Source organism: Rhipicephalus microplus, chromosome 8, assembly GCF_043290135.1.
Source record: "Rhipicephalus microplus isolate Deutch F79 chromosome 8, USDA_Rmic, whole genome shotgun sequence".
Taxonomy (NCBI): Eukaryota; Metazoa; Arthropoda; class Arachnida; order Ixodida; family Ixodidae; genus Rhipicephalus; species Rhipicephalus microplus.
Window position 1 is genome coordinate 45,858,637 of NC_134707.1, and position 27,710 is coordinate 45,886,346.

General features: G+C 43.1%; 2 protein-coding genes across 5 annotated transcripts in view; one reads left to right on the forward strand and one right to left on the reverse strand.

The window, feature by feature from the left end:
- The window catches only part of LOC119164417 (deoxyribonuclease-2-alpha), a 194,708-nt gene that overhangs the window by 2,020 nt on the left and 164,978 nt on the right, over positions 1–27,710 (forward strand). For 2 of the 3 annotated variants that reach the window (XM_075871694.1, XM_075871692.1), the window contains exon 2: positions 25,538–25,674. The gene's annotated coding sequence lies outside the window, so the exon portion shown is untranslated. The remainder of the gene's footprint in view (positions 1–25,537; positions 25,675–27,710) is intronic. The other variant, XM_075871693.1, reaches the window with a different exon arrangement.
- Positions 730–27,710, reverse strand: part of LOC119165378 (sodium-coupled monocarboxylate transporter 1-like) — a 59,448-nt gene continuing 32,467 nt past the window's right edge. Inside the window, exons 5-16 of one of the 2 annotated variants that reach the window (XM_075871687.1) lie at positions 23,698–23,765; positions 19,773–19,930; positions 18,006–18,146; positions 15,783–15,912; positions 14,814–14,902; positions 12,651–12,760; positions 9,388–9,455; positions 8,179–8,265; positions 6,712–6,899; positions 5,071–5,171; positions 4,264–4,358; positions 730–3,245 (exon numbers count right to left, since the gene is read on the reverse strand). In XM_075871687.1, coding sequence (XP_075727802.1) covers positions 3,090–3,245; positions 4,264–4,358; positions 5,071–5,171; positions 6,712–6,899; positions 8,179–8,265; positions 9,388–9,455; positions 12,651–12,760; positions 14,814–14,902; positions 15,783–15,912; positions 18,006–18,146; positions 19,773–19,930; positions 23,698–23,765 — 1,391 coding nt within the window. In that variant the 3' untranslated portion in view covers positions 730–3,089. The remainder of the gene's footprint in view (positions 3,246–4,263; positions 4,359–5,070; positions 5,172–6,711; positions 6,900–8,178; positions 8,266–9,387; positions 9,456–12,650; positions 12,761–14,813; positions 14,903–15,782; positions 15,913–18,005; positions 18,147–19,772; positions 19,931–23,697; positions 23,766–27,710) is intronic. The other variant, XM_075871688.1, reaches the window with a different exon arrangement.

Below are 27,710 nucleotides of genomic sequence, written 5' to 3' on the forward strand. Positions count from 1 at the left end.
TTTCTTTCCATTGCTCGCTGCGTCGTCCTCAATTTAAGCTGAACCCTCTTTGTAAGTCTCCAGGTTTCTGCTCCGTAGCTAAGTACCGGCAAGATACAGCTGTTATATACCTTCCTCTTGAGGGATAGTGGCAATCTACCTGTCATAATTTGAGAGTGCTTGCCGAATGTGCTCCACCCCATTCTTATTCTTCTAGTTACTTCAATCTCGTGGTTCGGCTCTGCGGTTATTACCTGCCCTAAGTAGACATAGTCTTTTACAACTTCAAGTGCACTATTACCTATCTCGAAGCGCTGCTCTTTGCCGAGGTTGTTGTACATTACTTTCGTTTTCTGCAGATTAATTTTAAGACCCACTTTTCTGCTCTCCTTGTCTAACTCCTTAATCATGAGTTGCAATTCGTCCCCCGAGTTACTCAGCAATGCAATGTCATCGGCGAAGCGCAGGTTACTAAGGTATTCTCCATTGACTCTTATCCCTAACTGTTCCCATTCTAGGCTTCTGAAAACCTCCTGTAAGCACGCGGTAAACAGCAGTGGGGAAATTGTGTCCCCCTGCCTTACACCCTTCTTGATTGGTATTCTGTTGCTTTCTCTATGAAGCACTATGGTAGCAGTTGATCCCCTGTAGATTTCTTCCAGAATGTTTATATATACTTCATCTACGCCCTGATTCCGCAGTGTTTGCACCTCGTTATATATTATATCAATAAAAAATGATTACGGGGAGTGGCAGCGCAAAAGGAGGTTTATTAGGAACAACGAAGTGAAATGCAATATTCATACATTGTATTGGACCACTCGTTTTCTCGTGCATTTTTTTATGCTCGAGTAGATGTCCAGCGCGACATAAGCAAAGGACGACAAACTGACGACACGAGCACTGGCTCTCAACTGAATAATTTATTTCGCGCCGAAACAAAGTGCGTTCGAAACACATGGCGATTGCGAGATAATCAACAGAATAGTCATAACAAGCCGGACTACAGGGGTTTCATGCAGAGCTATATCTGTTTGGCTGATACAGCGTGCAAGTTTAAGCACACGCGCAAGTTCTTGCCATGTTCCGTCGGGGTACATGATTTATGCACTTGTGCTACCTTGTGGCAAGGTGTATTACGAGAAAACTGGTAGATGTTTAAATATTTGCCCCAGAGAGCACTGTGATGTCGTAAAAAGTTCACCATCCAATTTGGCCTCCATTGTAGGAGAAACAAATTTGTGCCTTTGTTTTATGAAGCAGCGGTGACGAACAAAAGTAGGGTGGTACACCCGGATTCTTTATTCTTTAACGTAATTCAGCTTCCGAAGCTAGCCCCGTCACGGTGGTCCAGTGGCTACGGTACTCGGCTGCTGACCCGCAGGTCGCGGGTTCGAATCCCGGCTGCGGCGGCTGCATTTCTGATGGAGGCGGAAATGTTGTAGGCCCGTGTGCTCAGATTGGGGTGCCCGTTAAAGAACCCCAGGTGGTCGAAATTTCCGGAGCCCTCCACTACGGCGTCTCTCATAATCATATGGTGGTTTTGGGACGTTAAACCCCACATATCAATCAATCAGATTCCGAAGCTATTTCCTAATTTATTTGCTTCACCCTTTTTCTTCAACACGAAAGTGCTTCCTGCTGGCGTCCACCACGATTCCATGGACGTGTTTCTGTCACACATATGACGTTGATAGGATGTAGGCTAACACATGAAGGGAAAAAACCTTAAGAAAGTATTCTGTCTCCAGGAATCGAACGTAGGACCTCTTGGTCTGCGCCGATAAGGGACTGGCACTGAACTGAGTAAGCCACTCAAAAAACACGCTATGCACACTACATACACTCGTTATATCTCTCGAGCAATTTTTTTGGCATGTTGCTTTCTTTTGGTTGGCCTAGACAGGGCGGAGACGTGCCGTCATATGAGCTTTCCAGTGAAGTAATGAGGTGAGCCACCTATAAGCACCGATAGCGTACCATAAGATGTAGTTAAAGCACCATCTCCGTCATTGCGCATTGGCTTGTTTTTGTCGGTGCGGAATCTCGGGTGCGCAAGACCTGGGGCCATGGTTAAAACATACCGGCACCAGCTAAAAACACTCACGGCACCAGCATCCGCGAGTGACCCAGTTATGTTATGTTATAGTGACATCTCTTTGGCAGTGTATATTGCAGCTTCCAGATGCTCCACTTTTGCTTCTCCGCCGGTGACTGCTTCTCATGCGATAGCACCGACTAATAAAACTGTTGCAATAGGCGTCGTAGAAAGGCAGCGATTTCGACTGCTCTAATGTTGCTGAAGCGTAATGTAGCGGTGTATGGATGAAAACAGGCTTTGGCTAACCTATTACTTGGTAGCGCATGACCACCCTGCCATTTCTCTCTTTATTTGATGACGCTTTGAATAAATGCATATCGGGTACTGTTGTTGCCCATCTGCTAGTTTATGCCATCTTTGCAAGTGATTCGAGAGACGATGCATGCGTCCAGGCATATGTTAACAGCTTCAGCTATCAACGATCATGGGTGTTCGTCTCCATGTGCAAGTCTCAGTAGGCGACAGCGTAATTGCTTCGACGTCAAATGGTTCTGTGGTTGCCAAGCACCACTACGCATATTACAAACTCTCATTCATCTATTCGCATTAAATCGTGTCTACATTAGTGAAGGCACTTCTCACTGTCATGTTATACTTATTAATTCGTCGGATGCATTAGCCATGTCTTTGTCACTTGCTTACACTTTTACCAGCGTAAAAGCATGAAGTCGGCACTACAACATATAGTGTTACTTTTTAAAAATTACTTAACATGCCGCATAACACGCTATGTAAGCCCGCAAAACACATGACACACCGTTGGCTGCTCAGACGCAGCTGTAAGCTTCCTGCACAAGAGCAATACTCGCTTGTATGTTCGTTGCTGTACAAAAAGAAAATAGTTCAAGTTCATTGGATCCTCCACGTAGAGGCTAACAGTCAACAAGAAGTTCGCCGTCAAGGTATACCTTCACTTGATCTCGTCCTTGCACACTGCAGTGGTCACAGCACACAGTTCGCACAAACTGGATGATTATATATATAAAAGTTTAACGTAGGGGTCACGTGGCTAGCTGATAGACACGGAATTTGAGTACGCTTCTGTAAGCCGTGGTCCCTTGTACGCCGGTGACAGTTCTTTGTCCAGTCTTGTGCACTCGTTGTCGCAGTCGTCCCGTTTCTGTCCCAGCATGGTAGCATGATGTTTCATTTCTTCTTCCTCCAACTGTCATAATACAACAACAAAACGCATTAGAGACGCCATGGAAGCTTAGCCCGTAGTGTGTCTGCATTTCATAAGTGTGACTGCTTTCGCCTACGTTGCTTGTGCATTATAAGCACAGTCTATCGTTCGCTTGCATTTCCATAAGCGATACCACGTGCGAGAATCACGTCGTTACTAGCAATTGACGTTGAAATAAACATTGAAGGTAAAATATTTGTACCGATGTGTCTGGCTTGCTTTCAAATAATTTTAGGTAGCTTTTTCTATTTCTAATAATCATGAATTCAATTTCATTTTGGTAGGAAACGCACAACTTATACACAAGACACAAGAGCCTAACTTTAACTAAACGTTTATTGCAAACATAAATGTATATAAATGGGGAAAAGAAGAAAAAAAGTAAATGACAAAACAAGAGGTGCACGTGCAGGGCCGTATTTTGCTCATCCAATATTATCAATCACACCACCCCAAAAACCGAACTTTTCAAATCGAATGTGTTGTATGCCTGAATTAGCATGAAAAGTGACCATGGCCATAGCCGTCGCCAAGAAAACAAATGATGTAATGGGTTTTTCATCTGTGCTCTTCACTTCATTATCATCTTCTTTCTGATGATGATGATGACGACAACGATGGCAGCATCGAATAGTTGTCGACTTCGAGTAATCTTAGGAAACACACAATGGATCTTGTTTCAATATTTCATCACTGTTGAAATCAAGCTGATTCGGCTGCCACTCTGGCTAATCAACTAAGCAATGTTCAAGTGAGAAGCATTTTTTGGCAAACTCTGATGAAAAAGTCATGAGCTATATTATTCGGGATTACTTCATCGCAAGTTCTTCAAAAATATTTTACTTTTTTTGCTAATCATGTTGGAGATTAGGAACAGATCATTAAACAAGATAAATGCCCGCTTTCAATATTACGCCCATGTTACTGGATTACATACATTAACCAGAGCGTATAAAGGGTTTACTTAGAATTCCTGTCATTGAAGTTTTTTGTTGCTCACCAGGAAAGTACGACGTATGAATCCAAACCGTTTCCAGAAGTTCAGGACTACTGGACTAGTCAAACGCAGGTTCCTGTTAGCATCACGGTGGCCTCCTGAAACATCGCAGATTTTTGTTATTCGAGCCTGTTTGGGAACGTAAATATGCATTTAGTTTGTGTTTTCTACGCGCGTATGAAGTGGCATATAGAAAGTCATTTTCTTGAAAAATCTGGAGGTTAGTGTTGTGCCTGTAGGTGGTTTCTGTAAGAGTCGTCAAATACCGAGTATATACAGGTAGTTCGAACTCGTGTCCACTCTATCGAATCGACTGCACATGCAAAAGGCCGGCTACATTTTAGGTGGAGACCTTAGTTGTACTAACCCGACACAGTGGGCGCAGCGCGAAAAAAATCGACGAATAGGGGTCTTTGCAGGCGAAGAAAGAATTTGAAGTGTTCACAGTAACGTTCCAAACTAAAGTAAAGATCTACACAGTGAAGCCCATGATTTTTTTTTAATCTAGCTGTGGAGCTGGACATTTGTAGCCAACCTTCTTAGCCAAAGTGGGACAGGTAATACGTCATCTGGGTGTGTGAATGTTCCGTAAAATGCGTGAAAATGTGATGTGAACGCAGTCGTTTTTCGTTTTCTATCTCACCCCGTTTCTGGTCAAAACTAACTCGACCACCTTTAAATTGGAAGTAACAAGGAGAGGGGGCTGTGGACATCGCTCTGGGAGAACCATATTACGGTCCCGTAGGCCACAGGTTTCAGACGCTTGGCCCATACTATCGGTCTCTAGCTTAACGCATGCCCAATACTCACCACTTAGGAGGCTGAAAACGGTTCCCAGAATTAGCGTCAACAGTGCGCCAATGAAGGATATCCAGTAGAAAGACACCGTGTACAGCGGGAACGTAGACGAACTGCATTTCGAGACAAACATAAAATATCGTTCTTGTGCAGGTCTTGGTGTAGTTTTGTATCATGCGCTTAATGCAGATGCACTACCGTGAACCGTAAAGAAGTGCGTAGCACGGGCAACCCAGAGATTCGCTCTGCATTTCCTACCACCTCGGTGATAGCAAGCTTGCCGAGGTGGTATTCTGTTCTCTTGCATGGTCTTAGTCGCGCATTTCAGTGGTGTTTCTTTTAGCCATTTGAGGTAAAATAGAGCAAACAATTTGTGCCGATTTTTTCTTTTCACATAATACGACTCGTTAGTTTACTTTTCACAGGTTTGAGTGACTCATAGCCTTGTTTATTGCCTGTATAGACCACTACCTGACCGTGCTACATGAGGCAGCCGATGGGCAGGCAGAGTTTAAGTGCTACGGACTTTAACGTGGCATGTTGTATTTAACCAGTACACAAAACTGGACGTGAAATTTTCAAAATTTTACAATCTTGTCAGTCTGCTTCCTCATCTGGCTGGGAATAAAAAAAATGTTTATTTGAGAGCGACATAATATGCTATGTTACTTAAAATATTTTTGTATTCAAATTACAAGTAGACACTTTAGTTTTATAAAAAAAATTCAATCAAATGGCATCGGGTCTATGGGCTTTCGGAGAAGTAGGACGCCAAAAACACTTCATCGCACAGCTTGGAAAAGACTGTTTCGAGTATTGTATACACATAATGAATTTTAAGTACATCATGAATGTTTTGCAGTTTCATGCCTCAACTGCAGCACCAATGTTACCTGTAATCCGCTGAAAACGCACTGGAAGAAAGTGACATACCAACTTTTCAAGACTTCTGATATCTATTAATACTATGTACTATAAACTAGTATTATTAAAAGAGGAGCTATTTTGTGACTACGTTTGCTTACTTCATCAAAAATATGCAACAAGTGTTGTCCTTGATGGCTGCGTCATGGGAGGCTAGATACGCCTGACGCCTGACCTTAGGCCATTTGTTGTCTAAAATGCCCCAAACACCTTCAAACACCAACGAAATAACCTTAAAATGAGCCTTTTTCTTTCATTAATAGCTAAGGTATTGTTCTGGCAGAATTGATGCATTCAAATAGTATGCGGTGTGCCATTTGCTGGTTGGCTACCTGCTCGCAAAAAGGAACCCGGGCCACGGGAAGCCCCCAGGAATAAAAAAAATTACACGCCCTCCCATAATAGAACCTTAGGGTGATGTGGAGCATCGCGGTTCTGAAGCGCGAGTCGTCACTTTTTTTTTATTCAAAAAACTTGCAATCAATATTGTGTCAACATATGCGTATGCAGGAACAGATTGTTATTTTACCCACCCCCTTATAAATTACTCTACCAGCAGAACAGTGCGTTTTTTGTTACTTTTCACTATTAGTCACAGTACTCTATAGCTTAAGACTAGCATCATTGCATCAAAGCGGTGTGCCCTGTTGATGAACACTAATGACCTTCGGGCTAAAGATTGTAATTTAGTGGAACCACTGATCAGAAAGAGATGAAAAAGAAGCGAACCTTGTGACCGGTCCAATGCCTTGTGACTTGTTCAACGCGAATTCAGTCCAGTCACTGATATTCAGCGATATTGGACAACGGTCAAGCGTTTTTGGAAGCAATGGTGGTGATGCAATATCGGTAAGGCTCCTTCCAGTTGCATGCCATATCAGAAATCCGCAGACTAGCAGCGTCGCACTGCCTACTCCCTGAAAAAAAAAGCATATATTCATGATCATAGTGCCTCATATGAATAAACACTGCAGTACCCATATGAAAAAGTTCGTGCCGGCAAATTAGTCTTGATGAATTACCCAAACAAATGCAACTGTTATTGTCCCTGTTAATTCTAAAGGCATTTACTGAATACCACTGCCGATCGCGCACCCGTTAATGCACCTATGTACCACACTTCCAAAAGCTTTTCGAGAAACTTCTTGAATTCAATGAAAATGACCTGATATCATTTGTCAGGTTTGAGGTCCTTAAATAATGATACGATTAGGAGGCGTGCTGTTGTTAGAGAAGTTAGATTATATTTGCGCACCTGGAGTGCTTCAACTACGCCTTTGAACAAAGGATGCGGATATTCGCACAATGAGCAATTACATATAGGCGGTCACCATAATCCTAACGCAACACCATAGCTGCTAAGCTACCACCGCAGGTTTGCATGTTCGAGTCGCAAAATATTCCAACGTGTATAACATTGTTCCGTGCCACCACCAGGAACTGTACTTTCTTGAAGCGCAGATGAGTGCAAGAAAATACGTCACTCGACAGTTTTAGTTCAGCGTTTGCAAGATAGGGGGAGGGGGAAGCAATAGCGTTACCGTGCCGCAAACGTTCCTTGTGGAGAGCCCGTTATAGTTAAGGAGAACAGTGCTTACGGGCCCGAGCGGGAACGGTGGCGTCACCTGGAGGATGGTGAATGCATCAAGAACATTGGGAAAAATATGAAAAACTGTTAATTCTTGTCTGTATTCCTGCGCGCACCATTATTACTACTTGTTTGGTAATTTTGAAAGTAAAAAATAGAAATAACGCATAAATGCACAAATTTCTGTGTTCCAGATTTGTTTGTACCTGTCGTCTACTGAGGCTTAGGGACGTTAGAAATGGTCAGCAATTTAATAAACTAGGCTACGTTGTCCGTAATACTCGTTCGTCGAAGTTACCTCAAGGCAAGCGAAGCCTTTTTACACAGTCACTGGTTATGAAAAAAAAAACGAATCCGTCCCCTCTAAGTCTAAATTCCGTTCGATATGGGCGTCCGAAACAGCCTAGGTTCGCCACGTATACCACGCAAACACGGCAACGCTAAATCTGTTAAATAGCGAGTGTGCCGCACACGTTGCGCATCTTTTAGCACTCTGGGCATGCGCAATTTGATCACGCTGTTTTGCTGTGCCCACTATCCCGCTACGCTCGCTAAGCAATAATGTTCCACTATATACACATTTATGAAACGTGAAAGTTATGGCTTGCCTTTGCGTTGACCCACGGTGACGACAAAGCCAGCAGGAAGAGCCCAGCGAATGGTCCCGCCGCCGAACAGTAGAATGACATGTACAACTGTTCACAAAAAAAAGGAATAGGCAAAGGATATCGTATAATACAGCACCTTAATCCTTTTGCCCCACAGACGGTGCGTGAGTTGCGTTTCCATGAAATAATTTTGTTGTTAAGGCTGTGCTCTAGTAATTTCTTTTCAGGTGGGCATGGGTGGGCACTTTCCTAAATATAACTGTCATTCTTGCGTTTTCCATATTAAGCACCCTTGATAAGTATTTGCCGTTGGTTTTATTGGCGACGTCATCTTCAGCATAAATTCTTAATACACCACATCGAGCCGCACGTACTGTTCTATGCGCTATTTAGGGCTTACGGGCGTTGCGGCATCGATCACTTCTGAAGCAGAGAGGCAATGCTCGCACCGTATTTTGTCGCGCCAAAAGCGCATAGAGAAATGAGCTCAGACAGAAAGGTGGGGAAGGACTACGTGCTTTCGGAAGGAAATGCACAGTTTATTTTGCATGGCGTCGTAGCCCGGGTCACACACTTATCTCTGCAGAGATGATCAGACGGCTCACAAATATGTGCGTAGTGCTCTAACATCAAGTTTGCATTGAAACCAGATTCACAGGAAGTTCACATCACGCGCGGAGGTTCTGCGCTTGCTAACAGAGGATGTGCTAGGCTTTCTGCATGCAGCAACTAAACTGATTGCCATCGCATTCTCCGCTTTACCCTTACGGTAAAACTGGCCCCTTTTAAGCAATCTTAAAATTGTTGTCTGGTCTTTTAAAAGCAGGAGCTGCTAAGCTTTCTTGCGTAACATTTCAATCGGTTGCCAAGGCGTTCATTGCTTTCCCCTTTCGGCCAGTCTTTTAAGGCAGCTCTCACATTCAAAGCAATATCACACAGCGGGAAGTATTTTGGATAGCATTATATTCAATATAATATGGTCGGCCACTAGTTCAACTTTGCATGTTGAGAAACTACATATCATGAAAAGTCCCTTTGTATTATTCCTCTTCATATACACAAGCTCATATTATGTTCATACCATGTGGTGGCTTTAGTAGTATAGGTTGCGTGTTTGTGTATTTTCACATGATGTGGCTACAAAATTGCATCATGCATTAATTCGAAGTACCCCAGTTGTTCATATCTGCGTTTCATGCATGCACTTACCCGTGCTGCAGTGCCAAGGTAAGGTACCACAATGGCGCACAGGGTCATTATGGTACCACTCGCGAAAGCTGCAACAGAATTTTTGCAATATTTCAGTTCAAGAGTGTACATTACTGGAAAAGGTTCGTTTTTAACCAAGGAATTATCCGTACACTATGCGGCTTCAGTATTATTTGGTAGTATAAGCTACTGAATACCCCGGTAACCGTGCTTTGTAAGTTTGGTGCTTGCCTGCTATTCAACGATGCACAAAGATTTAGGACGATGCTTATTCTTCCATCTTCAGCACTGCATCGCAATAATCGTGCAGTACCACTTGACTTGACAACGCACTCAAAATCTTAAAATATTTGCTATTGCAAAAGGCAAGTCAACTCTTAACTAATACAAGCAAGCGGGTTGCCTGAGAGGCTATTAAAATTGTGTGTGTTGAACGAGATTTGGAAGGCACTCTTCACAGCCTTAGCAGAAAAAGAACATTCAATACTCAACGTCCACCCACTTTAGGCTCATTTTATGTCACCGCCATTAAAACAACCTCATTTACAATAGCTTCTCTGTTTAGACCTCCTATATTCCTACTTTCTATGTAGTGTTGAAGCAGTTACTTGTGGCCGAGGAAACAGCGAAGTGAAAGCGCATAATGCTAAAGAGTACTTGAGCAAGGTTTCGCGCTGAACGTGCAAACTAAAACTAAACGGGTATTTCTTATAGTTGATTTTAGAGTGATGCGCTTAGGTGCCACTTCCTGTGTTGACTGGCGTCGGCATAACAAGAAGAGAGAACCAGGACGAAAGAGAGCCAACACGAAGTGCAGCGGAAGATGAAAGGCAGCGATGGTGAGGCCAGCGAGCGGATGAAAGAACAGTGGCGAGATGACAAGTCTCGTGGCGCCACAGTGGTGGATGCCTTCTCGCGGTCGCTGATAACGCCATCAATAAGGTATGCGGCAAGGGCGCTCACCGATATCATACGTAAAAAACTCCCAAGCATTTCCCCGAGGGTGAACATGGTTAAGTGCGAATGCACGGGGTGATGCTATGAGGGGTATTTATTAATTCGCACTATTATATTTATTAATCACACTATCGTGCCTTTATGGTGTGATGGTTCCTGGGAATCGCAATTTGATCACACGGGGGAGTTTACGTTAACTCACTGGTGAATGCCAACGGATTTTAACTTTACTCCCCCTCATAGCATCACCCCGTGCATTCGCACTTAACCATGTTCACCCTCGGGGAAGTGCTTGGAAGTTTTATTACTGATGATGATGATTAAAGTGTAATTAATGAATTTAAGTGTTGTTTGTCATGAAGCATTTGTACACTGATTCATTATATACGAACTATTATTTATTTACACTTCACGATTTTCGTACGATGCATTAAATGCACACAGATTAGCACCTATTCGTGTTATCGTTGTAGCTCACGGTTAGTACCAGCGCTTTGTGATCCGAGAAATGTACGGTGAGCGGATCCGGCAAGACGGAGCGGACCGTACAGTTCCTACTGAACGCCAAGTCTATGAAGCCACCGTTGATCGTGGTCGGAAACTCGAGAGACAGACACGTCATCGAGTAATTGTTCAGCATGTGGTCAACCAACCAGCCATTGTCCTTTCTAACGTCCACGTTAGTCACCCACTACCACAATCGGAACCGCTCGGCCTCGCGAGCGCGCAGTTCGGCATCCGCTGCACGCTTCGCCCGCTTGCACTCGGCCTCGCGAGCACGCAGTTCGGCATCCGCTGCACGCTTCGCCCGCTTACGTTCGGTCTCACGAGCCCTTCGCAGCACCGCCTTGTCTTCAAACATCGGCGAAACCACCGCGGTACCGTCACCTCCAACGACGGGTGCAGTGCTGGCATTCGGTTGTACTGCATTCGTTGTTGATGGTAGCGTTGCCTCCGGGACATCCATCGCACGACCCGCTCTCGACGGGAGACTGAGAGAGAAGGCGGGCGCGCGAGAGAGAGGGGTGCGCGCGCAGCTGCAGCGAGCGAGTAGAGCGGAGGAGCGAGCGAAGGGGGAGGGGGTATATGGCGCGTTACTGACACCGATATCAGCGTCGCATCCGTGGCTTATTCGGTAGAGCGTCGAGCTGCGGCCCGCCAAGTCCTCTTTCTTTCAAAGATAGAGAGAAGACTGCGGACGCCGCCGACGGCGGTGGATGGTTTGGGGTCGCTTATAAAGTGTGTTCACACTTAAAATAAAGTGCTGCATGAACTAAACGCACCCATGCGCTGTCTTTTTGTAGTATCCCCCTTAGCGAGACGGTCACGCTATGCTCCAAGCACTATTCTTGCAAGTGCCTGAGAGAAGACATTGCAACAGAAGGCGACAAAAGCACTGTTGAAATTCTTACGTGACACTGACTTGAACAAGCGGCTGTAACAGCAATGTCGCACACCGCGAAAGACAAGACTGAACTATGACTGAGTGTGCGCGCGTGCGCTGCCGAATGTGCTGTGTTTATCTCTCTTTTCTCAATCCTCTCTATCTTTCATCTCCCCCGCCCCCTCCCATGCACAGGGTAACAAACCACCTGCCTATAGGCTGGTTAACCTCCCTTCCGCTCTTTTTCTCCTATATTCCTTCTTTTCCTTTCTATGCTCCTAATGCGGAGACGCAGCTGAAGTGATTTTCTTCATAACTTGAATAGCTGCCCTCGAAGGGAGCATCGTAATCGTCGATGGGTTTTCCGGTTTTCAATACTGGTATGGTCATGCATTGCGGCGAATTACCCAGCAGAATACGCACACTATAGTTTTAGACCACGCTTTCATTATTCGCCAATATGTTACTGCAATTGCTTTCTAAAAAGCAATACTTGTGAAGTCATTACGCAGCTTGCCAGTGTACTTACTGTCGCACTTATTACGAGCTTAGAGAAATATGACCCTCATTGCCTCATAGGATCATTCTGAAGACATATTCCGAACTATTATGCGGACCCCTGGACCCTATTGATGCATCTCACAGCCTTCATAGAGCGCATTAAAATGCTTCATGGCATTGAATCCCGGAACTGTTGAGAGGTGCGCACAGTGCTGTAGCAATAAATGAGTGTTTACTTTATTTCTACATGCCATATTTTACAAACAATATTGTTAAAATTGTCGACAGTTCTGCCGCAATGAAACACGCTTGATGTGCGACATAAACCTTGCTGAGATACTGCAATAATTCAGAAGCACAGTAGGCGAAACCGTACGAAAATATTTGAAGGACAATTTGAAAGCATTGTGGACATACATACCCAGAAGACGCATCACGGCGACAGCCTTTTTGTCGCTTATCTTGGTGTACGGTGTGACGACGTCGGTGTAAAATATTGCAGCGTGGGAGTTCACAATCGAGGAAATCGTGCTGAGAGAAGAGATTAACAAAACAACGTTAAACTGCACCTCGAACGGTGATATTTTGCAGTATAACGAACTAATTCCTTCTTCTACGATGTGTTTTTAAGAATCTTCACTGAAGCAATAGCATAACGTTATCCAGCGTCGTCATGTATTATATGGTATCTATACCGTCTTGTTAGTTTTCTTGAAACACTTCCTGTCTGAAAAGTCATATTTCTAATGCTGCAATAGTATTTACCATCTACCCTCGCACTCTGAAAACACTATTATTAATGGCACTTTGGCTGTATAATATCGGTGTCACACGGGTACTCTTTATTGCGATCAGGTCCGATTCGGATTCATCTAGTTCCGGATAATGTGGTGCTTCGCCGTCACATTTGATTGTGACCAGGCCCAATCAGTATCAAAACAATCGTGATCATCGCATCGGGATGTGGCTGCGAAATCGTTATTAAGCAGAAGTTTACGTCATACTCGATCTGGATTGGTCTGTACTGTGCAGACACCACCAGCTTGTTATCGCGATCAATAACTACACTGCGAATCGGCCCAAAGCACCCGTATTAGGGACATTTCTCACTTTCATGTACATTACAGTCCGTAAGGTAAATGCCTCCCTCGAAACCTTCGTCGCAATGTCTCAGAGCCTCTTTCTACATGAAAGTGTTTGACGTCAGGTTCACCACGGCTCCAGTGATGTTTTTCCGTCAGAGATATGACGCTGAAAAATATACACTAACACAAGGCAACGAAAACGGCTACAAAGAAAATTTCTGCCATTGGGATTCGAACCTAAAACTTCTCGCTCCGAAGCGTAGGAGCGACAAACATCGGCCACAAATAGAACGTTTATCAGAGTGTTAGTGGTGAGTTACTTCTATGAGCTATTTAAAGTCAGTGGTACTCGGAGGTTGGTGGATTCAGCGGGTTTTTGTTTTGATTAGCCACATGGTGCGATGACAGCAATGGCAGGCTTTCGAGATCGTTGCTTCTCGCTTTGGGAGGCCCGATTGCTTATCTGGCAACCAAAGTGGTTCGGATGTATGTCTTGGGCCGGCGTTAAAGTTGCAGAAAGCACAACGGTTGCTTCGCTTGCCGCAGCAGCTGCATTTGCGAAGAAGCGTGCAGCTCGGACACAAAGTAGTAAGCGTGGCAGCTGTTAGTTCACGCTCGCCGTGTAGTTATATTTAGGTGCAGCTGAAAGAATCTCAGTTAATTAAAATTTTCGTTGCCTCTCAATGCGGCGTCTCTCAGAATCATACCGTGGTTTTCGGACGCTAAAGCTCAATTATTATTGCCACTTCGCGCTCCTACTTGTGCACTTCTTTCAGGCGTTCTCTGTGTTTAAGAAACACGCTTTAAGTGGCGAGATGTGATAATCGTTTGTTCGTACTAACCCTGTGTATGTTATTTTTGTGCATCTTTTCTGCTAGAAGAGTGAGCTGCAAGTTTCGAGCTGCTCGCCGTTCTTCGCGTGACATTAGTTTGTTGCTATAGCATTCATGCCTTTGTTCTTGTGACGAGGCAGTGCACAATAAACTCTGCCGACCTCTGTGAACGTTACATTTTTGTGTTTTACAAATTTATGTAGCCTACTGATCAGTCAAGATTTTTTCTCACAGTGATAAAGTTTAGGCACTGAAGTTAAACTCCCAAGTTTTTTTTTTATAAATGTATTTAAGGGGACGTTGGTGCCAGTGCATAGCACCGGCTACTCTGTTTCTCTTGCTCAAACGTCGACATTGCACATTGCGTAATAAACACGAAACTATACTTAGGTACGTATCACAACACTTACGCACTGGGTACAAGTTTTGCAATAAAAAAAAAATGTGTCCACACATCACCTAATTAGAAAAACACAAGTAATCACAAAAATTGAATCTCCGCACACAACATAGAAGTTCAATAAAATTGAAAACAAAAAAGTTCACAAAACTTGAAAGTGGACAAGACAGTTACGACTGTACTACACCCTGGATGAATCTCCAGATTATTGTTAACAGGACCTGTACCGTTTTTTACGCGATTCCTAAGTATACAAAGGAACTCACCTTGTTGATGCCCCCACGAGTCCCGCCAAAAACAAGCCTCTCAGCATGGGTACGTCCGCGAGCCTCTTCATCATATAATGCGGAACAATCTGACAGGAGGCATACGCGTATATCAGTTTCATGGCGTTCGAGACTACATTGTGCACTGAACAGGACATTGTAGTAGCAGTGTAGCTCATGAGTTTCACGTATAAAGGCACCCTACAACATTCTTTCGTGTAACTATGTGAACACTTCCATAAAACAGTTTATTGCCTCTCGAGTCAATGAAATTGAGTGATTTTTAGCCGACTTTGAAAATGAATAGTCAGTTACCGTCTGCGTGGTGCGCTACAAAGTTTGACGCGCGTGTTCTCACTAGCCTCGGCTACCAACTGCTAGCGTTTTCTGACCACGCTGAGAATGTTGCAGCCCCACAGCGGTGGTGTAGTGGCCAAGGTACTCGGCTGCTGACCTACATTCCGCGGGATGGAATCCCAACTGCTGTGGCTGCATTTTCGCTGAGAGCGAAGATGCTGTAGGCCCATGTGCTCAGATTTGGGTGCACGTTAAAGAACCTCAGGGGGTAGAAATGTTCAGAGTCTGCCACTACGGCGTCTCTCATAATCATATGGTGGTTTGAGGACGTTTAACCACACATACCAATCAATCAATGATCGAGAAAATGTTGCAGGGTAACTTTAAAGAGCGAATTCTTCATGCTCATTTCGCAATTTGCTAAACGTCTTCTTAATGCTCAGGGTAATTTGAAGGAGCACCTTATTTATGTGTCAATTTTGAACGCATACAAATATGCATAAAAATACAAATACATGACATGGCACTGAAGTATTTGCATCTGGTATACGGTCACAACGTTGTTGCTTTCTTCGCGCGGTAGTGCGTCAGTTATTGATCTGCTGTATAAAACCTTGCAATTTCTGTATTTGTCTTTTCTGGGTAATAAATTGCCCGAAAAAACACCCTTACCTCATCATAGCTGTTGATGGTGCCACGCATGACGGGGTCACAGTCTCTGTACCAGTACATAATGGCTACTGCTGTGCATTCGCCGAGGAAGAAGAAAAACAGCACTAGAAGTGGCCCTGCAACAGCTATCCTGAAAAACAAACGGCTGCCGCTTAGTCGGCTAGGCTTGGTTACTCAAGCAAAGCCTTCTAACCCTTAAAACAAGCGCAGCTTGCGAGCCGACAATATAGCTATACTCAGCCACTTCTCTTGTCAGCACTGTGGAAGCTACAAAGCTGAAGTGCGCGCCTGCTGCCCAGCACAAAAAAATAGTGCTTTTGTTTATAGATAATTTTTTGGTAGGCTTTGCTCTAATAAGCACTGCTTTATTTCTTGTTGACATCAATACACTGCCCATTCATAAATATCTCCGTCGTATGATTACGAAGTTTATGGAAGAGTGTAAAATTGAAGACCAACTTACAGAGTGGCTCAAAGAACTTGAGCCATTTATCCGTATCTATTCTATTCATTACCGCAATATTTGCTGATCATGCACTCCATTATTATTGTATGATGTGCAAAAGTAAGTCATAAAGCAAAAAACACTCGCTTTCGGAGCATGAGGGTACGGGTTTAAATCCCCGCATAACAAAGATAAAGTTTTGTTGTTTTATTTTTGCTGAACACATTATCGAGTTTGAAGAACCACTCGTGGCGCTGACAGCAGCGCCGTATAGCTAGGCCGCGGGGCCGTACGGGCGCTTCCGCTCTTTACGGAAGAAGTATGTTTGTCTATGAGAGGCCTGCATCACGTCACGGCAAGAATTCTCCGACACCTGCCGAGGCTTGCGAACGGTTAATTCAGTTAACTGGTGCTAAAATAGGGAACACAATTCCGATTCAAGTTGAACTTGCCCGGAAATTTAATTTGCCTTGCAAAATACTTTTGTCAATCAGTCGTGTTCCTGATTACACTGAAAATTACGTCAATAATTTTTATGTCTCACCTGGTACATTGCTTTCCATTTCTTGTTTTTTCCTTGTTTGTTCTGATGCAAACTCACTTAGTATTTATTCTTCAACGCAGCCTTTTGCACAAATTCTGTCCATTCTGATGAGTGGCGAGAAGCATCGGAGGGTTGTATCGGCAAACCATGAATCATCTGCTAACCGTGTACGTCCGTTAAATGTGTGTCTGTCTTTTCTTGGCGCACGAACGGACGGACGGATGGATGTACAAACGCAGGGATGAATGCACAGACAGATGCATAGATGGACGGATGGACAGAAGCAAGAATTAACGGGCGGAAACAAGCGCGGACGGACTGACCGATGCTTCGCCCCACTCATCATCATCCACTCCCTAGATATGCAGTGTTTTTTTAGGTACGGCGTTTTTCCCTCAGCAAGTAATACTGACTTCGAACCTTAGCGTGACTAGGCAGTTTTTTTTTGTTTTTGCCGGTGCGTGATGCCCCACACACGGTTGCTTTCAAAAACCCATTCAGCATCGAGCCAGCCAAGCTATCCGGAAAGCGCTTGCCCGGGAATACCACGAAATCTGTTGTGTTTGTTTTCTAGTGTACTCATTCACCCATCATGTAGTTTAGTCTCACGATTTTTTTTTTGCGACAACTTCGGGGCTTCGTTCAGGTTTGTTGCTGAAACTCCATGCAGCATCGTAGCAATGGCGTTGTTATACTTGCAAGTAGCAATGATGGGCCTACTTTTCACAAAGGGATGACGTGACATAATGTCAGAATGTGACGTTGTGTTATATGATGTCACATACTTTGGCAATGTGTGACTTGACAATAGCCATATAGGATGGCGTCATCGCATGATGATTCTTTACATCACTCATCTTGACGATGCCACCGCATGACTCCAGCAGCCAATTCTTGCGTTTCAAACCTTACAAAAGCTTTTCTTTAATAAACTGGACAATGCGCAAGCAAGAGACGAGGACAAACTTGTGCCCTCCACATGTGTGTGTGTGTGTGTGTGTGCGTGTGCGTGCGTGCGTGTGTGTGTGTGTGTGTGTGTGTGTGTGTGTATGTGTGTGTGTGTGTGTGTGTGTGTGTGTGTGTTTGTGTGTGTGTGTGTGTGTGTGTGTGTGTGTGTGTGTGTGTGTGTGTGTGTGTGTGTGTGTGTGTGTGTGTGTGTGTGTGTGTCATATATCTATATTATTCAATATTGGCGCTCCTTCTTTGGCGACAACAAAAAAAATCACACGCTAACCTTTTTGCATCCCGTAGCGTCCTAGCTGCCATGAAGCGCTGCACTGCCATCTGGTCTAGTCCTGTTCGTACGAGGCTGAATGGCAGCGCTCCTGCCAATCCGCTCCACAAGTTTTCATCCGTCGTAATGTCGAAATTCACCCTTAGTAGGATATTGAAAAAACGTGGAGAACGTGATACACACAAAATAACAACTAGTGCATTTCTTCGCTGTTGTATTTATAAAATTGATTAGGCATTGTTTTTAAGTCGGTCACATTTTTTGTGTACTATTATAAAAATAATTTCAAATATTACTACTTTATATATGGGTTGCTAGTTCCATAATGAAGTAACGGGCGAAAGTATTCACGCTCTATAATATTGCTGGCCTGGGACTGTCTTCTTCACTCTTAAGATACTTAAATTCTTCTGAAAGATGCCAGTTATCTCAGGAAAGTGTTATGAGACAAGACGTACAATAAATATTGCCTACGTATTTATTTCACGTACATATGTAAGAAACTAGTGCAGTTGTTCTTTGTCTAGGAAGCTGCTATCGAAGCTTCATCTCGTTTCCAAATAAAGTGATCAAGCGCTATATTGAGGAGAACTCAGTATATGAGATCTCATCAATGTTTTCATGCAATAAAAAAACGTGCCCTTTGTATTTATTTTGTTCACTTATCAGCCATATAAGAAATAATAGCTTTTCATACAATCAAACTGTTACTGAGATGTTCTCTGTCATGCTTCAACGCCTTCTCATAGCAATTCTTGACTCGAAGGTTCATGATGAGGGTCTCGACATTGAGCAAGCTTCAGTATGAGTTGAGAAAGTTCGCGGCGTCATTGCTGCTTCATTACAAGAGTAAAAACAAATTGCCATTTTTTAGGTTACATGGCGCCTTAACAACAGTAGGACGTTTCCTCGTGACCAAATCTATAGCATAGTGTGTTCCTAAAAGATCATAAATTGATTTATATTTCGTAGAACATTATCTTATCTGTACGACAGCAGCAAGACTGCTGGGTTCAACCTTTGTAGCATTGCGCTTTTAATATACAGTGGAAAGAATAATTATCTGCTTCAAGTATTTCTCTTCCTTCTTCGGCATAAGTGTCTCTGTGGTCTGCTGTTCAATTGTTACTTTCATGGACATACTCTTTGATTTACCACTATATTTCCTTCATCTCTTACTTTTCATGCAGTAGTTGAGCAAAAAAAAAAAAACACGATTCAATGAAAATATAATGTGCCTTTTTCGCGAACAGAAAGCGTTTCAGCTTTTTTCAGCTCCCCATTGTGTTTCAGCAGAAAAAAAAACGCAAGTACAGTGAAAGTATATTGCTCAACATAATGCTGAAATGAGAAACTATGAACAAGCTTTTTAAAGCACGCATGAGCCCCCTATGCTCGTTTTGCGCTCCAGTCTTTACACATACGTCTACTAGAAACAATTATTTGCATATTGCTAGCATGGAAAAACTTCTCAAACGTCTCACCCAATCACATTGCAGTCGTCAGTCCTCATTTCTGAATGCTTAAATTGCGGATACCAGCAGATGGCTCTGCAAATAACTGCTTAGGACCTTGAGATTACTTTACTACGGCCCCCCTCACTATCCAAGTGGCACGCTGTAACGCATGGAATATAGCCATAATCTGAAAAATGCTGCCTTCTACAAGAGATTTTGTTTCAGATGCATTAAACGTAAAACTATTTTATACTTATATGAGTGGTAATGACACTTATTACATAATTTAGGAAATAGTCCCTGTACTTACCGGAAAGCAAAATCTGTTATGTTTGCATCGCTCATGGGACGTAGTATTGGTGTCACGCTGCTCGAATCGTAGAGCACTTTCGCTATGATGACTATGGGCGACAAAAACATAAGAAAACCTTGAGCGCAGTCGGCCCACACAACTCCACGAAGTCCTCCCTATATGGCAAAATGGCACAGAAATTAACGCATACATGACCAACTATCAAAAATTCACAAATGTAATTTATTCCCCCAAAATGATTGCTTCAATGATCTCAGAAAACAGAGTAAAACTTTTTTTAAAAAAAAATCTTTAGAGCAATGATTTTGGAGCCGTCCTGTATGTAGGACACCTATGTTTGACACACTGTGAACAAATATTATCGTCCATCACTGGCATATGAAGGTTAACGCACACCCAATAACTGATGAACGATCCACGGAAATATCAGCAGCATCGAGAAGAATTTGACTCAAAATTACTTATACACAATTTTTTCTCGGTATGGTGCTCAGCTATATTAACGTGAAATAGCCATTTTGTGACTGCAAGCACGTGGCTATATGTAGCCCGGCGATTACCTTGACTTGCTTGTTACGAAGACAGGGCAACGTAAACACACCTTGGGTGGCTCTACCTTTTTTAACGGAAAAAGCATTCGAGTTGCAGTGAAAAGTTTCACCATCCTACATGTAGGACACTGGACATGGGACACCGCGTGACCCTCATTTTGTGACACAACCTCGTTTAACAAAAAAAACTAGCCTTCCAATGTGTTCAGCTGAAATATTCTTAGATACTAAAAATTCGCTATTCGATTGAGTCACGACCATTTGGTCTATTAAGATCCTAATGTCTTACTTGGTAAGTTGCAATCCGGAATCCCATAACAATTTCCTAAGTGATTATACTAGCGACAGCTTAGACTAACAGTGAACTGTGCATTTTGTGGACTATAAGCGTAATACCTCAAATTGATTTTTGGCACAGTTTTCTTGGTTTTTGAATTTTCTGCAAATGCTAGTGCAATTTATACTGCTGGATTTCTGAGCGAAGCTGTCAGGAGCACTGCGAACAGTGCAAATCGTTGTTGCGTAAGCATCGCATAGCCAAATGTTTCATAAACACCGAAGTGCACGCATGCCTTATACGTTAATTAAAGAAGCCGACAAGTGGTGGGGTAGTGAAACATCATGCGCTAGGAAAGATGAAAGTGTGCGACCCAATTAAGTAAAATAAAGCACATAATAGTCCCACGTTGGGTTCCTCTCGTTTTCTAAATGCCTTGATTGACTTCACCAGAGTCCGGTCACTATAGTATGAACACTGTTTCAGTGCTTCGCAACTGCTCATTTTAGGGATGACGCACCATAAGATATCGGTGTGGTGGCGTGCGTCATTGTATACTCTCGAAGTGGGCATTGTCATTTGCTGTCGTGACGGTCCATTTGCTTAAGCGCACGACAAGGCGCCAACGCCTCAGTACTTGCCATGTGGTGAGAGGAAGTGAGCAAACAGTGCGCGCCGACTATGGAAACGCTCTTTTGACAATGGAAGCAACTTTTCACTGGCCATGCCATATATACAGACACTAGACCTTGACCAGCAGTATAATACCGGCAGTATATTGCTATTTCGTATAGTTTAACAGTGAATATTCGCCGCGTGTGTGTAATTAAATGTGGACCTCATTTTTCACGCCTCCATCGGTTGCTGAATTACCCTTTCCTACACAGTTCGTTCCTCTCCTGTTGTTTGTTCAGTAGCTTACGCTGAAAGATACGGTCTCTAGCTAAGAACTTCAAAAGTTCAAACAAAAGCAATAATTGCATTGCCAAAACTTCCTGTAATTTTATCTCCTGATATCACCTAAGCATCATTTGACGTCATGAAGCCTCTACTCAGCTCCTTGACGCGTCTGACCAGCTATGTCTTGCACTCTTTTCCTTGGGGGGGGGGGGGGCGAATTTTACGCTAAATTTTTCTGAATTTCTTATGGTTAGTTCTTCTTATTTCCTACATATTTTTTTCATTTACCTTACATTTAATGCGAGACAACTGTGGTGCTACGCAAGATTACCCGCGTTTGAAGAAACCCGGAATATTTTCGAGCTCTAGCAACAGTCCTTTTGAAATGAGCTACCTGTAGGCCAATTCCATCCCTCAGCCCTCACTGCGTTCTAATGAATATGGTAGAAGGCGGTGTCACATCAAGGGCAGTCGGCAAAGTTGAGCGGTGTTTTCAATTATGTGACAAATTCTTTCATTTGTTTGTCGTTCCACTTAGTGCAGACGTACACCCGTGCATCAAACGTGTCGAAAACGTTCACTAACAATACTTCTAGAGGCACGGTCTCTAGCTTTTCTTTCAAGCTATGCTTGCCTGCACTAATCCTCGTATTCTGAAACGCTCCTTCACTTGAACTTCAGTTGCCACCGCCTTTGATGCAGCACGAAGGGCTTCGGACACGCTGCTTTTGGCGGTTCTGAGGCAGCACAGACGCGTTTTAGAACACGCAGCATTGAAGGCACTGCCAGATCAAGTCAACGAACGTTTTTGAATACGGGAGTAGGTATTCTTTACATCAGGGGTCAATAACATGCAGGCCGGGCGGTGGTATAACGCGACACAAGGCCATAACACCACCCCCTTGTACTGGTCACCTCTTATGTCAGGTCACAGTGTTGACCTCACGTGTGGTCTTGTGATTCGCAACCTTCTGGCATGGTGCGGAAAATAGACATGTCTACCTTTCAACTTTATGCGTTAATGTCAAGTGCCCCAATTTTTTGTCGGCTTACGGCCCTCCCCTGATTCACTTTCCGGTCCCCGCTGTGTTGGCTTTGAGCAACTTTAGCATTCCGCCTGAAAAGGTTGCCCACCCCTGCTTTATATTAATCCGCATAGTGACATTTCAGATTATTCTGACCAGGCGAATTACAATACTGCGGTCATAGCGAATCACCGAGGTTATCTTTGCAATCATCATGCTAGGCTGTACATTCTAGCACGTTGCTAAGCTGGCGCGCGCCCTATTCGTTATCGTCTTCATCTTCTTCATGAGCACATGCACCCTCCTGATTAGTTGATTGGCTGTGTGGTACACCTAGCTAATGATGTTAGTGTATGCTATTACTACAACTAATTTGGCGAAGACGTGGTAACACCGAGTCAATTAGGCCGCATCTTAAAAAATAAGTACTAATGATGCAGCGTAAAACTAGAACCATGCTAAATGATATCATGCTAATTACCAATATGCTAATAAGGTACTGAATGATTAAAAGCAGGAAAGTTAAGTCAATACTATATTCATACTATGTACCATCGTGCCTATTACTTACATTATTAGTTTCACGAACACTGAAGTGTTGCTAATTATGCAGGATGTCTTATTGACGAACTAATGAAAACGTGACAAGCGCATGCTACATAGTTCATTACAATGTCCATTTAGTACTACATATTTAGTACCGATCAAACTGACACCCAACAGACGTGGTCTCCACTTCAAAGCCGACTGAGCCGACGGAGTTGTCAAGTACCAAATAAAGCTAAAAGTAGCCGCACTCGAGGACAACTTTTCCTGGCAACACAGTGACGGCTGCGTTGCCAAAGTACAGTTACAAGATATAGCAGTTGCTCCCCAATGCTTCACTTTTGCACCCGTTGTTTCACTTATACCGGAAGAACTGTAACGGTGTACCCTTTTATTCGCAGGATGTAGGTAAGGCTTAACGTAGCAACTGTATGCTCTGGCTTCAACTTTCATATAACTGTTACCCTGTCTGAAATTTTGCGCCTAACAACTGCTGCTTTGCCCGCCAGCTGTAATGACCTCACTGGGTAATTTTTTTAAGTCTTTGTGCTTTCTGTAATGTTTGCAGCTCAGCAGAATTACCACAATATTCTTTTGCGTATAATGGAACACAGAGAACTTACCAGAGCGGTATAAATTGTTCCCGCCAGACCGATGACAATGTTCGAGTACAATACAGGTATAGGAAACACTGAAACGCAAAGACAATAGTGATAGTACTAATTAGCGAAGTGTGCAAGCATTGTACAAGCTTATCTAGTTTCGTCTTCTCACCGGAAGAACCCAAAAATACAAAGAAAAACGAGATAAGCCCAGTGTAGGGGAAAAAATCACCTATGTCTTAAGGATTGAGTTAGCAGAATGGTAAAGAGATATCAGAATTTAAATGTGCGGAGTACTTGAGCTGCATGCAAATGAGTTCGATCGCTTTTAGATATGATCAAAGCAAAAAAAATCAATCAAGGCACAACTTTTTGCACTAAATATATTAAAAATGCGTACGTAGTTACTTAGACCAAAAACCTAAGCAACTAGTGATAGGTCCACTACGGTGAAGGTTATTATAATCAGTATTCTTCTGCGTAAAAAATGAACAATAGCCAATGTGTCATACATAAGCGGACACCTATGCACACATTAAAAAAATTGTACTGAAGAACAACGAACGCATAGTTATTACAAAGTAACCGTGCAAGAGAACTTTTTTTAATATAAATAGAAACTAAAGAAAGCACTTTATTTGAAAAGTGGTATCATTTGCGTGTATTGTGAAATTTTCTTGTGGGTTTTATTTCAAAAAGCAAATGGTTCCACGGTTAAGCTCTAGAAAATTGCCTTAGTCTATCGTCACACGTGTGCTATTCTAAAGCAAGATTAACAATACCAATGAATTGACTTCAGTTGTTAATAGGCGTTTGGGGTATCCTGACTTTCTTCTTGTGTTCTTTGTTTGCACGCCTTGTCTTTCAGAGTGAATGAATCACCGATGCGGTGATTTGATCGCATGTATAGGCATGCAGATATTTTTCTTTTCGGAAAAGCAATGTTTCACTTTTTTTTGTCTCCAACCCAGTGACCTCATGACCCATGGAATAGTTCGAAAGCAAAAGAAGCTTCTGAATTCAAAAGTTAAAGGGAAGCAATAACGTGTGCGTAACAGCGGCCCGCCTCTGGGCCCCGGTCGTTCGAGTTGGGCATGAAATTTGAGAGGGAAGGTACACACTGCTCTTTGAATGCGATATAATGCGACCTCGACTGCCGTTGTGGTAAAAATTTTTGGGCGCATGAACTCGGTACATGAAGAGAGTGGCGAAAATCAAAGAATGTTATTAATTTCAGACCATCCTTTTGCTATCTTGGGGAACAGAGGCTAGGGGGTTGGGGGGTGGGGTTTGATTTTTTTTTTCTAGTCAAGTGTCCCCAAATTTTCACATACCGATACACTGACAGTATTGTCGTCTTGAATCGCTTTTTAATGATACAGCAGTGTTGTATAGCGCAACGGTAATAACGTGTCAAGAGAGGCCATGGAAGCTTTATTTTTTTCATTCAATAGAACATTCTTGTGTGTGTCAGCCAGGTTTCCTTGAACCTTCTCGTTTGCGAGTTAGCTCTCTTTGCAGCTAACCTGGCACATTTACTTTCCTCGTCATGAATGTTTAAGCCTGAGCATGCGTAACGTAATCACATGCTTCAAGTTTGCAGTGTTTATAACGGCGCCGCTATTCGCTCGCATTATGTTATTACAGAAGCCTATGATGTTGTGTACTGTGCATTTGTCCATTATTGCTGTGACATAGAAAAAGGCCCCTTGTTATTAAGAAAGTTCGTTTTTTTTATTGCGGCAGTACAAATTGGTTTTGATTTTAAAAAAATAACTTAGTGTATAGTTAGTGCTTGCCTTTTTGTTTTCTTGAGTGTTGTGCTCAAATATCAAACTCTACAAATTGCCCCTGATTTCAGTTCTTGCAGGTGGCTGCCACCACGCATCTTATCCCTCTGCACACCAACGACCGCATGTGTACGTCACTTGCCTACAAGCGTGGAATGTGTCTACAAGGATGGCCGTTTAAGGGGTTCACCGCTGCCAACTGAGACAAGTGAGCCGGCTCTTAAAAAAATGTTCGACAAAGCTGTGTTGTAAAAAAAAACTTAGGTACAATGCTACCGACTTGGAATTTTACGGACCCTATTGTGCGAAAGCGGTATGCTGATCACGCTGAAAATACATTAAGCAAAGCTACGAAAATAACCTGCTGAATACAGGTTCGCACTTTGAAAAGATAACGAATACGTAGGCAGTCTACTATAATAAGAAGAAGAGGTAAACTGCCACTGACACTTGCCAACGTTTCTAAGTGGAACACGGTGATAAGAGAAAACTGTGTGTGTTGATTTAGAAAGAAACAAAACACTATATATATATATACATATATATATATATATATATATATATATATATATATATATATATATATATATATATATATATATATATATATATATATATATATATATATATATATGCATACAAAGAAACAAATCGGTAGTTTCACGAATTGATTCGAGCAGTCCACTGCTTTCGAAAATACGGCCACTAAACGCGAGTGTAGTGACCTTACCGAAGTTTATGGCTTCAACACACTGTAAACAACACGTGCAAAGCTATGAGCTATGCGTTTAACCGTGCATCCACAGGTGACCATGCCATGTTTGTGAAACATTCACGTACGAAGGTGGGGTATCGCAGTTCATGAAGTATATGTGGTCCATTTTTGTGTGATCGCAGGTGTGTTCAGGCCTACGATGATATTTTAAAGCTCGCCCACCACCGAACATTTGAATTCGCTGATCCCTAGCGTTCAGTTGGTTCCACCCATAGATTTTTCACTTTGGAGGCACACGGCAATATACATCTTGGCTAGCGCTGAACTTCATCAGCTGCTATCACCGTAATGAAACATATCGCTATGAATGCGCTGATAAGTTATAACTGAATAATAGTTTTAGGATTAAGAAGAAACGATTGAAATTACTTCATAATCTACATTAGTAGGGCGCTAACATCTTCGTGGTGAGCCAAAATTGTTGTTTGGAATCGTGTGCGAGTTTAAGCATGATTATTTGTGAATATTCATGGTCTTTGTTGTCTTGGTTGACTTGGTTTTTCCTTATGTGTGTGTGTTCAGCAAAAAAAGAAAAGAAAACAAGGACATTTTGGTACCGCGCACTCTTCTATAGAATAGTAGTGAGCAGCTGTTTCCACAGTGATGTTCCGTGCACAGAATTTTCTTTTTTACAGAATTCTACCTGTCATTTTGAGCCAAAGGTAAAAAGGAAACCTTCTTCATATTGCAGGGAATTTCCGGAATTGTTGAATTCTTCAATGTATCACGACCTAAAATTAGTAGTCACAGTGTGCCTTCATCTGCTGTAATCGGTTCTGGCACATGTACCACGCAAGCATGGCCATTGAGCTTTGTTTCTTATATTTACACGTAATGATTTGCAGTTGACTATTGGTGTCAGACTTGAACGCCACAATGTGCAGTGTACTAACAGTATATGAATATAGGAATGCTTTTGTTGTGTGGCAGTGGAGCGGCTAGTCATAATTTCGAAAGTCGCCAGTATGCCATACATGTGTGTGTGTGTGTATGTGTGTGTGCGTGTGCGTGTGCGTGTGCGTGTGCGTGTGCGTGCGCGTGTGCGTGCGCGTGTGCGTGCGCGTGTGCGTGCGCGTGCGCGCGTGTGCGCGTGTGTGCGCGTGTGCGCGCGTGTGCGCGCGTGTGCGCGTGTGTGCGCGTGTGTGTGTGTGTGGATGGATGGATGGATGGATGGATGGATGGATGGATGGATGGATGGATGGATGGGGCCGGAAAGTAGTATTGTATTGCAGGGAAATATGCTGGCAATTTCGTCAACGCTTGCAGGGGAAAATGCCCGAAATAGAGAATGTTCGTGTCTCTCAAGGAGAATTCGTCGACGCAATATGGAACATCACCGCTTACAAAGAGCAGCATAAATTAAGGGGCCTTGACATTCTACCTAAGTGTATTTAATAGCACTAAGCCCCTTGCGTTTGAGGTACTTTCGCCAAGCAAGTCTTACGGTACACGGAAGGAAAACAACTCTT